This window comes from Cherax quadricarinatus, chromosome 20 (assembly GCF_038502225.1).
Source record: "Cherax quadricarinatus isolate ZL_2023a chromosome 20, ASM3850222v1, whole genome shotgun sequence".
NCBI classification, from domain to species: domain Eukaryota; kingdom Metazoa; phylum Arthropoda; class Malacostraca; order Decapoda; family Parastacidae; genus Cherax; species Cherax quadricarinatus.
In genome coordinates, this window is record NC_091311.1 from 27803622 (window position 1) to 27816121 (window position 12500).

At 56.0% G+C, this 12500-nt stretch overlaps 1 protein-coding gene across 1 annotated transcript in view; it reads left to right on the plus strand.

Annotated features, from left to right (window-relative positions):
• LOC128703372 (uncharacterized) overlaps positions 1 to 12500 on the plus strand; it is a 25471-nt gene that overhangs the window by 12116 nt on the left and 855 nt on the right. Inside the window, exons 5-6 of the mRNA XM_070087092.1 lie at positions 2041 to 2095; positions 9625 to 9823. Coding sequence (XP_069943193.1) covers positions 2041 to 2095; positions 9625 to 9823 — 254 coding nt within the window. The remainder of the gene's footprint in view (positions 1 to 2040; positions 2096 to 9624; positions 9824 to 12500) is intronic.

Genomic DNA, 12500 nt, shown 5'->3' on the forward strand with positions numbered 1-12500 from the left:
CGTGGATTCCAACCTGGAGCCACTTTATTGAAAGGCCAGAATACACCAAAACCATACACCACACTCCCTCCATGATACACCCCCATGCTATACCACCATGCCACTCCCATGCTAAACCACCACGCCACACCCTATGTTACACCACCACGCTACCCCCAATGCTACACCACACCCCCCATGCTACACTACCACATCACCCCACCGTGCTACACCATCATGCCACCGCCGCATACTACACCACCATGCTACATCTCCACGCCACCCCCAATGGTACACCACCACGCTACACCACGCTACACCTCCACGCCACCCGGCAAGCTGCACCACCATGCTACCCCCCCATGCTACACAACCACGCTACACCACCACGACACACCACCATGCTACGCCACTATGCCACCCCCCCCATGCTACACCCCACTCTACATTATCACGCTACACAACACAACACCACCAGGCTGCACCACCAGGCTGCACCACCAGCAGGTGTAGCAGAGTGGTGGTGGAACATCTTAGGTTAAGCTGCATTACACCTTTAAAGCTTTCTAAGTGAGTTAAGCCTTAACTGTTAAAAGTTTGGCTCACGCAGATTTACTGATCCCATTTTTTTCCTTTTTCCTCGACTTTTCACAGAACTTCTCTTCTTCCTCTGCAAAATTGACGAATTTATAGGCTATGTTTCGCCCGTTGAGGTGTGGGACTACGTTGTCCGTTAATGCACGTGGCCTTAACACTGTATGTTGTACGTGGCTTTAACACTGCGTATTGTACGTGGCTCTAACACTGTACATTGTGCGTGGCTCTAACACTGTATATTGAACGTGACCCTAACATTACATATTGTACTTGGCTCTAACACTGTATATTGTACGTGGCCCTAACATTACATATTGTACATGGCTCTAACACTGTATATTGTACGTGGCCTTAACAATGTATGCTGTACGTGGCCATAACAATGTATATTGTAAATGGCTTTAACACTCTATATTGCACGTGACCCTAACAATACATATTGCACGTGGCTCTAACATTGAATATTGTACGTCCCCCTAACACTGTATGTTGTACGAGGCCCTAACACTGTATATGGTACGTGGATCTAACACTGTATATTGTACGTGGCCCTAACACTGTATGTTGTACGTGGACCTAAAACTGCATATTGTACGGGGCTCTAACACTGCATATTGTGCGTGGCCCAAACACTGCAGACTGCTGCATGTGTCATGGAATATGACAGGAAAACCCATCCTGTATGATGGAAGGAACCCATCCTGTGTGATGGTATATGACAGTGGGAAACTCATCCTGTGTGATGGAATATGACAAGGAAACCCATCCTGTGTGAAGGAATATCACAGGGAAACCAATCCTGTGTGATGGAATGTGACAGGAAAATCCATCCTGTGTGATGGAATATGACAATGGTACACCCATCCTGTGTGATGGAATATGGCAGTGGGACACCCATCCTGAGTGATGGAATATGACAGTGGAAAACCCATCCTTTGTGATGAAATATGACAGGGAAACCCATCCTGTTTGATGGAACATGACAGTGGGAAGCCTATCCTGAGTGATGGAATATGACAGTGGGAAACCCATCCTGTATGATGGAATATGACAGGGAAACCCATCCTGTGTGATGGAATATGACAGTGGTAAACCCATCGTGTTTGATGGAATATGACAGACAAACCCCATCCTGCGTGATGGAATATGACAGGGAAACCCATCCTGTGTGATGGAATATGACAGTGGTAAACCCATCGTGTGTGATGGAATATGACAGACAAACCCCATCCTGCGTGATGGAATATGACAGGGAAACCCATCCTGTATCATGGAATATGACAGGGAAAACTGCTAACTCTAGTGCCCACTGTGTGACGGTCGTAGAGAGTAAGTTAACTGGAAAATGCATCAAACTCTTTAATCAAGTTTTTCTTTGCAATGCAGTTTTATTTCAACGCGATTGGAAAAGTGCATCCAAAACTGAATAGTGCGTGAAAGGACCTTCAAATTATGCGTGAAAAGGCCTTCAGATTATACGTTAAAAGACCTTCTAAATATTCGTGGGCATGCCTTCAAAGTATGAGCGAAAAAGCCTTCAAAAAGCGTGTGAAATGGCCTTCAAAATTAGCACTATTCATTTTAAGATGACTCTTTTTCAATTGGGTTTACAAGGAAAATCAGTGAAGTTTATTAAACAGATTAACATATGAATCAAGTTTGTGGCTCATGGAGAAAATTATGGTCGTCAGAAGGCTTCCAAGACATTAGTGTCAGAAAGGATTTAGAAAGAGGATTTCCCAATGGTTTAGAGAACCTAACATGTTGATCTCCAGGCTTTATTTTAGGGGAGGGAATATACCGGCCGTCTACTACCGAGGTACTGCGACATAAAAATGAGGAAACACTTTCATCGTTATTCATTCAATCACTGTCTTGCCAGAAGTGTGAAATCACAGTTCAGATAACCATCCGAACTGCAACATTCCCACCCTTTCATCAGAGTGCAGGTACTGTACTTTCCATCTCCAGGACTGCATCACCCCCCAGCCTTTACCCAGACTGGAGACACTATACTTCCCATCTCCAGGCCTGCAACATCCCTACCCGTTCTCCAGATCGCAAATACTGTATTCCCCACCTCAAGCACTGGAACATCTAAACCCTTCCTCCAGAGTACAGACACTGTACTTTCCACCTCCAGGGCTCTATTCCTTCTAACGGTTTTCCCTGAATTCCTTCATATCTATTGCCTTGTTCACGGTCCAACAGCAGGTCAAATCATAAAAATCACTTGTCTTCACTTGACCTCGAGGTGTTGTTCCCACCTGTGGTTAGCGTGTGTTTGTGCTTCCTCTTCCTGCTTGTTTCTGATTATTCCCCTCGTTGTGTTGTTATTATTACGTGGTTAGATGACGTGCATGATGGCAGATGGTGGCGCCAGGGAAGGTTCAGGAAATGAACATATCAAACAACATGATGAGAACCTCCCTGGAGGGTAATGAAAATGTTGAGAATGTTGAAGAAGGGTTGTTGATCACGCAACACCACCCACCACCCCCTCCCTGCTGCAACACCACCCTCCACCCCTCCCTGCTGCAACACCACCCTCCACCCCTCCCTGCTGCAACACCACACTCCACCCCTCCCTGCTGCAACACCACACTCCACCCCTCCCTGCTCCCTGCTGCAACACCACCCTCCACCCCTCCCTGCTGCAACACCACCCTCCACCCCTCCCTGCTGCAACACCACACTCCACCCCTCCCTGCTGCAACACCACACTCCACCCCTCCCTGCTGCAACACCACCCTCCACCCCTCCCTGCTGCAACACCACCCTCCACCCCTCCCTGCTGCAACACCACCCTCCACCCCTCCCTGCTGCAACACCACCCTCCACCCCTCCCTGCGGCAACACCACCCTCCACCCCTCCCTGCTCCAACACCACCCTCCACCCCTCCCTGCTGCAACACCACCCTCCACCCCTCCCTGCTGCAACACCACCCTCCACCCCTCCCTGCTGCAACACCACCCACCACCCCTCCCTGCTGCAACACCACCCTCCACCCCTCCCTGCTGCAACACCACCCTCCACCCCACCCTGCTGCCCCACCACCCTCCCCCCCTCCCTGCTGCAACACCACCTCCACCCCTCCCTGCTGCAACACCACCCACCACCCCTCCCTGCTGCAACACCACCCTCCACCCCTCCCTGCTGCAACACCACCCTCCACCCCTCCCTGCTGCAACACCACCCTCCACCCCTCCCTGCTGCAACACCACCCTCCACCCCTCCCTGCTGCACCCTCCACCCCTCCCTGCTGCAACACCACCCTCCACCACCCCTCCACCCCTGCAACACCACCCTCCACCCCTCCCTGCTGCAACACCACCCTCCACCCCTCCCTGCTGCAACACCACCCACCACCCCTCTCCCTGCTGCAACACCACCCTCCACCCCTCCCTGCTGCCACCACCCTCCACCCCTCCCTGCTGCAACACCACCCTCCACCCCTCCCTGCTGCAACACCACACTCCACCCCTCCCTGCTGCAAACACCACCCTCCACCCCTCCCTGCTGCAACACCACCCTCCACCCCTAGCTGCTGCAACAACACCCTCCACCCCTCCCTGCTGCAACACCACCCTCCACCCCTCCCGGCAGCAACACCACCCGCCCCCCCTCCCTGCTGCAACACCACCCTCCACCCCTCCCTGCTGCAACATCTCCCTCCACCCCTCCCTGCTGCAACACCACCGTCCACCCCTCCCTGCTGCAACACCACCCTCCACCCTTCCCTGCTGCAACACCACCCTCCACCCCTCCCTGCTGCAACACCACACTCCACCCCTCCCTGCTGCAACACCACCCACCACCCCTCCCTGCTGCAACACCACCCTCCACCCCTCCCTGCTGCAACACCACCCTCCCCCCCTCCCTGCTGCAACACCACCCTCCACCCCACCCAGCGGCAACCCCTCCCTGCTGCACCACCCTCCACCCCTCCCTGCTGCAACACCACCCTCCACCCCTCCCCGCTGCACCACCACCCTCCACCCCTCCCTGCTGCAACACCACCCTCCACCCCTCCCTGCTGCAACACCACACTCCACCCCTCCCTGCTGCAACACCACCCTCCACCCCTCCCTGCTGCAACACCACCCTCCACCCCTCCCTGCTGCAACACCACACTCCACCCCTCCCTGCTGCAACACCCCTCCACCCCTCCCTGCTGCAACACCAACTCCACCCCTCCCTGCTGCAACACCACCCTCCACCCCTCCCTGCTGCAACACCACACTCCACCCCTCCCTGCTGCAACACCACCCTCCACCCCTCCCTGCTGCAACACCACACTCCACCCCTCCCTGCTGCAACACCACCCTCCACCCCTCCCTGCTGCAACACCACCCTCCACCCCTCCCTGATGCAACACCACCCTCCACCCCTCCCTGCTGCAACACCACCCTCCACCCCTCCCTGCTGCAACACCACCCTCCACCCCTCCCTGCTGCAACACCACACTCCACCCCTCCCTGCTGCAACACCACCACCCCTCCCTGCTGCAACACCACCCTCCACCCTGCAACACCACCCTCCCTGCTGCAACACCACCCTCCACCACTCCCTGCTGCAACACCACCCTCCACCCCTCCCTGCTGCAACACCACCCTCCACCCCTCCCTGCTGCAACACCACCCTCCACCCCTCCCTGCTGCAACACCACCCTCCACCCCTCCCTGCTGCAACACCACCCTCCACCCCTCCCTGCTGCAACACCACACTCCACCCCTCCCTGCTGCAACACCACCCTCCACCCCACCCTGCTGCAACACCACACACCACACTCCACCCCTCCCTGCTGCAACACCACCCTCCACCCCTCCCTGCTGCAACACCAACTCCACCCCTCCCTGCTGCAACACCACCCTCCACCCCTCCCTGCTGCAACACCACACTCCACCCCTCCCTGCTGCAACACCACCCTCCACCCCTCCCTGCTGCAACACCACCCTCCACCCCTCCCTGCTGCAACACCACCCTCCACCCCTCCCTGCTGCAACACCACACTCCACCCCTCCCTGCTGCAACACCACCCTCCACCCCTCCCTGCTGCAACACCACCCTCCACCCCTCCCCTGCACCCCTCCCTGCTGCAACACCACCCTCCACCCCTCCCTGCTGCAACACCACCCTCCACCCCTCCCTGCTGCAACACCACCCTCCACCCCTCCCTGCTGCAACACCACCCTCCACCCCTCCCTGCTGCAACACCACACTCCACCCCTCCCTGCTGCAACACCACCCACCACCCCTCCCTGCTGCAACACCACCCTCCACCCCTCCCTGCTGCAACACCACCCACCACCCCTCCCTGCTGCAACACCACCCTCCACCCCTCCCTGCTGCAACACCACCCTCCACCCCTCCCTGCTGCAACACAACCCTCCACCCCTCCCTGCTGTAACACCACACTCCACCCCTCCCTGCTGCAACACCACACTCCACCCCTCCCTGCTGCAACACCACCCTCCACCCCTCCCTGCTGCAACACCACCCGCCACCCCTCCCTGCTGCAACACCACACTCCACCCCTCCCTGCTGCAACACCACCCTCCACCCCTCCCTGCTGCAACACCACACTCCACCCCTCCCTGCTGCAACACCACCCACCCCCCCTCCCTGCTGCAACACCACCCTCCACCCCTCCCTGCTGCAACACCAACACCACCCTCCACCCCTCCCTGCTGCAACACCACCCTCCACCCCTCCCTGCTCACCACACTCCACCCCTCCCTCCCTGCTGCAACACCACACCCCTCCCTGCTCCACCCCTCCCTGCTGCAACACCACCCTCCACCCCTCCCTGCTGCAACACCACCCTCCACCCCTCCCTGCTGCAACACCACCCTCCACCCCTCCCTGCTGCAACACCACCCTCCACCCCTCCCTGCTGCAACACCACCCTCCACCCCTCCCTGCTGCAACACCACCCTCCACCCCTCCCTGCTGCAACACCACCCTCCACCCCTCCCTGCTGCAACACCACCCTCCACCCCTCCCTGCTGCAACACCACCCTCCACCCCTCCCTGCTGCAACACCACCCTCCACCCCTCCCTGCTGCAACACCACCCTCCACCCCTCCCTGCTGCAACACCACACTCCACCCCTCCCTGCTGCAACACCACCCACCACCCCCCTGCTGCAACACCACCCTCCACCCCTCCCTGCTGCAAGCCCACCCTCCACCCCTCCCTGCTGCAACACCACACTCCACCCCTCCCTGCTGCAACACCACCCTCCACCCCTCCCTGCTGCAACACCACCCTCCACCCCTCCCTGCTGCAACACCACCCTCCACCCCTCCCTGCTGCAACACCACCCTCCACCCCTCCCTGCTGCAACACCACCCTCCACCCCTCCCTGCTGCAACACCACCCTCCACCCCTCCCGGCTGCAACACCACCACTCCACCCCTCCCTGCTGCAACACCACCCTCCACCCCTCCCTGCTGCAACACCACCCTCCACCCCTCCCTGCTGCAACACCACCCTCCACCCCGCCCCGCTGCAACACCACCACTCCACCCCTCCCTGCTGCAACACCACCCTCCACCCCTCCCTGCTGCAACACCACCCTCCACCCCTCCCTGCTGCAACACCACCCTTCTCCCCTCCCTGCTGCAACACCACCCTCCACCCCTCCCTGCTGCAACACCACCCACCACCCCTCCCTGCTGCAACACCACCCTCCACCCCTCCCTGCTGCAACACCACCCTCCACCCCTCCCTGCTGCAACACCACCCTACACCCCTCCCTGCTGCAACAGCACACTCCACCCCTCCCTGCTGCAACACCACCCTCCACCCCTCCCTGCTGCAACACCACCCTCCACCCCTCCCTGCTGCAACACCACCACCCTCCACCCCTCCCTGCTGCAACACCACCCTCCACCTCTCCCTGCTGCAACACCACCCTCCACCCCTCCCTGCTGCAACACCACCCTCCACCCCTCCCTGCTGCAACACCACCCTCCACCCCTCCCTGCTGCAACACCACCTCCACCCCTCCCTGCTGCAACACCACCCTCCACCCCTCCCTGCTGCAACACCACCCTCCACCCCTCCCTGCTGCAACACCACCCTCCACCCCTCCCTGCTGCAACACCACACTCCACCCCTCCCTGCTGCAACACCACCCTCCACCCCTCCCTGCTGCAACACCACCACCCTCCACCCCTCCCTGCTGCAACACCACCCTCCACCCCTCCCTGCTGCAACACCCCCCTCCACCCCACCCTGCTGCAACACACCACCTGCTCCACCCCTCCCTGCTGCAACACCACCCTCCACCCCTCCCTGCTGCAACACCACCCTCCACCCCTCCCTGCTGCAACACCACCCTCCACCCCTCCCTGCTGCAACACCACCCTCCACCCCTCCCTGCTGCAACACCACCCTCCACCCCTCCCTGCTGCAACACCACCCTCCACCCCTCCCTGCTGCAACACCACCCTCCACCCCTCCCTGCTGCAACACCACCCTCCACCCCTCCCTGCTGCAACACCACCCTCCACCCCTCCATGCTGCAACACCACCCTCCACCCCTCCCTGCTGCAACACCACCCACCACCCCACCCGGCTGCAACACCACCCTCCACCCCTCCCTGCTGCAACACCACCCTCCACCCCTCCCTGCTGCAACACCACCCTCCACCCCTCCCTGCTGCAACACCACCCTCCACCCCTCCCTGCTGCAACACCACCCTCCACCCCTCCCTGCTGCAACACCACCCTCCACCCCTCCCTGCTGCAACACCACCCTCCACCCCTCCCTGCTGCAACACCACCCTCCACCCCTCCCTGCAGCAACCCCACCCTCCACCCCTCCCTGCTGCAACACCACCCTCCACCCCTCCCTGCTGCAACACCACCCTCCACCCCTCCCTGCTGCAACACCACCCTCCACCCCTCCCTGCTGCAACACCACCCTCCACCCCTCCCTGCTGCAACACCACCCTACACCCCTCCCTGCTGCAACACCACCCTCCACCCCTCCCTGCTGCAACACCACCCACCACCCCTCCCTGCTGCAACACCACCCTCCACCCCTCCCTGCTGCAACACCACCCTCCACCCCTCCCTGCTGCAACACCACCCTTCACCCCTCCCTGCTGCAACACCACCCTCCACCCCTCCCTGCTGCAACACCACCCACCACCCCTCCCTGCTGCAACACCACCCTCCACCCCTCCCTGCTGCAACACCACCCTCCACCCCTCCCTGCTGCAACACCACCCTCCACCCCTCCCTGCTGCAACACCACCCTCCACCCCTCCCTGCTGCAACACCACCCACCACCCCTCCCTGCTGCAACACCACCCTCCACCCCTCCCTGCTGCAACACCACCCTCCACCCCTCCCTGCTGCAACACCACCCACCACCCCTCCCTGCTGCAACACCACCCTCCACCCCTCCCTGCTGCAACACCACACTCCACCCCTCCCTGCTGCAACACCACCCACCACCCCTCCCTGCTGCAACACCACCCTCCACCCCTCCCTGCTGCAACACCACCCTCCACCCCTCCCTGCTGCAACACCACCCTCCACCCCTCCCTGCTGCAACACCACCCACCACCCCTCCCTGCTGCAACACCACCCACCACCCCTCCCTGCTGCAACACCACTCTCCACCCCTCCCTGCTGCAACACCACCCTCCACCCCTCCCTGCTGCAACACCACCCACCACCCCTCCCTGCTGCAACACCACCCTCCACCCCTCCCTGCTGCAACACCACTCTCCACCCCTCCCTGCTGCAACACCACCCTCCACCCCTCCCTGCTGCAACACCACCCACCACCCCTCCCTGCTGCACCCCCACCCTCCCCCCCTCCCTGCTGCAACACCACCCTCCACCCCTCCCTCCTCCACCCCCACCCTCCACCCCTCCCTCCTCCACCCCCACCCTCCTCGCATCTTTGCCAGAGAAAACGGAACTTCTCTCCATCACCGACTATACAATTACTTTAGCTGCCAGAATGTTGAGACCTAGTCATTGGACCGATAATATTTCTGTTTTATTTTGTCTATTTCTCACAGGATGGGTATGAGATAACGTCTTCCACAGAATGGGTACTGGGTCACCTGGTACCGGGTCACCTGGAACTGGGTCACCTGGTGCTGGGTCACCTGGTGCTGGGTCGCCTGATACTGCGTCACCTGGTACTGGGTCACCTGGTACTAGGTCACCTGGCACCGGGTCACCTGGAACTGGGTCACCTGTATCCTTGTCACCTAGGTAGGTAGGTACCTGGGTGTTACTTGAGTATTGCAGGTCGCATCCTGAGGGAGGGCCGACAACCTACCCCAGCGGCAATAAGCCAGTGATTGGCTTTCTTGGATTATCCTGAGTTATTAACTCATCTGGTTACTAATATGAGCAAATTCTTCTTGTTCTTTTCCTCCTCCTTCTGCTTCTCCTTCTTATACTACGACTACTACTAATATCACTGCTACTTCTACTATAACTACAACTACTGCCACAACTACTACTACTATCACTATTACTACTATTACTATAACTACAACTACTACCACTACTACTACTAGTACTATACAACTATCACTATTACTAATAATAATAATAATTATTATTAACACATCGGCCGTTTCCCACCAAGTCAGTGTGACCTGAAAAAGAAGAAATACTGTCATTGTCATTCACTCCATCACTGTCTTGTCAGAGGCACACCTACACTACGGTTAAAAAAACTGCAACATATCAACGCCCCTCCTTCAGAGTGCTGACACTGTACTTCCCACCTCCAGGACTCAAGTCCAGCTAACCGGTTTCCCTGAATCCCTTCATAAATGTTACTTTGCTCACACTCCAACAGCGCGTCAAGTCATAAAAACCACTCGTCTAGACTCGCTCCTGTCTAACACGCTCACGCATGCTTGCTGGATGTCTACGCCCCTCCCACACAAACCCTCCTGTACTCCCTCCAACCTTTCCTAGGCCGACCCCTATCCCGCCTTCCCTCCGCTACGGAGTCATACGCTCTTCTAGTTATTCTATTTCTTTCCATCCTCTCTAAATGTCCAAACCTCAACAACCCCGCCTCTGCCTTCTGGATAATACTTTTAGAAACCTCTATAACTACTACTGTTACAATCACTACAGTAATAATAATATTGGAGTGGTGATGGTAATTATAATATAAATTTTAGTATTAATTACAGTTAGGATAATTTTAAAATAAGACAATAAAATACAGAAAATAGCGAAGTAAAAATAAGAATAAAATTTAATAGGATATGATTATGGTAAATGATAAAGAAGAAGAAATAGATGAAGTAAGAAAAGAAAAAGAACAACAAAAACAAGAAGAAGAAACAAAAGAGGATCAGATACAGTGAGCATGGGAACGATCTCATTGGCCAAGCTTGTGGCACTGATCCTGTTAGTGTAGGATCTCTGACCCTCCTGGGAGAGTGGCATCCAATTGTGTGGCCAGACGCTCCTGGGGTCCTAACTACCCACGCTCCGCTGCTGACTACCACTCTGAAGAACTACTGCTCCATTTATTATTATTGTTATTATTATTATTATTATTATTATTATTATTATTATTATTATTATTATTATTATTATTAACACATCGGCAGTGTCCCACTGAGGTGGGTGACCCCAAAAAAGTAGAAACACTTTCTCCATCACTCAATCATAATCTGCCAGAGGCGTGCCGATATTACAGTTCAAAAACTGCAACATATATCCACTCCTCCTTCAGAACCCAGGCACTATGCTTCCCTCCTCCAGGACTCAGGTCCGGTTAACCGGTTACCCTGAATTCCTTCACAAATGTTATTTTGCTCACACTCCAACAGCACATCAGGTCATAAAAATCATTTGCCTCCACTCACACATATCTCACACTCTCACACAAGCTTGCTGGATGTCTAAGCCCCTCACACACTAAACCTCCTTTATCCTCTTCCTCTAACTTTTTCCTAGGACTACCCTACCCTGCCTTCCCTCCACTATAGATTTATACGCCCCCCAAATCATCCAAGTTTGTTCCAGCCTCTCTAAATGTCCGAACCACCTCAACAAGCCCTCTTCAGCCCTCTGGATAATACTTTTAGTAATCCCGTACCTACTTCTAATCTCCCAGCTACGAATTCTCTGCATAATATTCACACCGCACATTACCCTCAGACATGACATCTTCACTGCCTTCAGCCTCCTTGCTGCAACATTTACAACCCATGTTTCACACCCATATGAGAGTGTCGGTTCCACTATACGCTCATACATTCCATTTCTGCTTCCATGGATAACGTTCTTTGTCTCCAAAAACCTCACAATGCACCACTCACCTTTTTCTCCCCTCATCAATTCTATGGTTCACTTCCCCTTTCATAGACCCATCTGTTGACGAGTCCACGCCCTGATATCTGAACACATTCAATTAATCCACACTCCCTCCAATCTGATATCCATTCTTTCTTTACCTAATTTTTGCTATTACCCTCATCACCTTTCTCTTTCCGATGTTCAGTTTTAATTTTCTTTTCTTACTACTCGAAATTCGCCCAACAACCTTCGTAACTTCTTTTCAGAATATCTCAAAAGCAGAGTATCATCACCAAAAAGCAACGGTGACAACTTCCACTTTGTGTTAAATTCTTCATCTTCCAGTCTCACACCTCTGCCGAACACCCCTGCCTTCATTTCTCTATTTTATACAACTATACCGACATCACGCCTAAGGCCTACTTTTACTGGGAAATAATCTCCCTCTCTCCTACATACCCTAAGCTGAGCCTCATTATCCTTGTAAAAACGTTTAACTGCTTTAAGTAACCTATCACCTATTTCACACACTTGGCAATTTCTGCCACATTGCTCCCCTATCCACCCTATCATATACCTTTTCAAAATTCACAAATGCAGCAAACTTTTATATGAT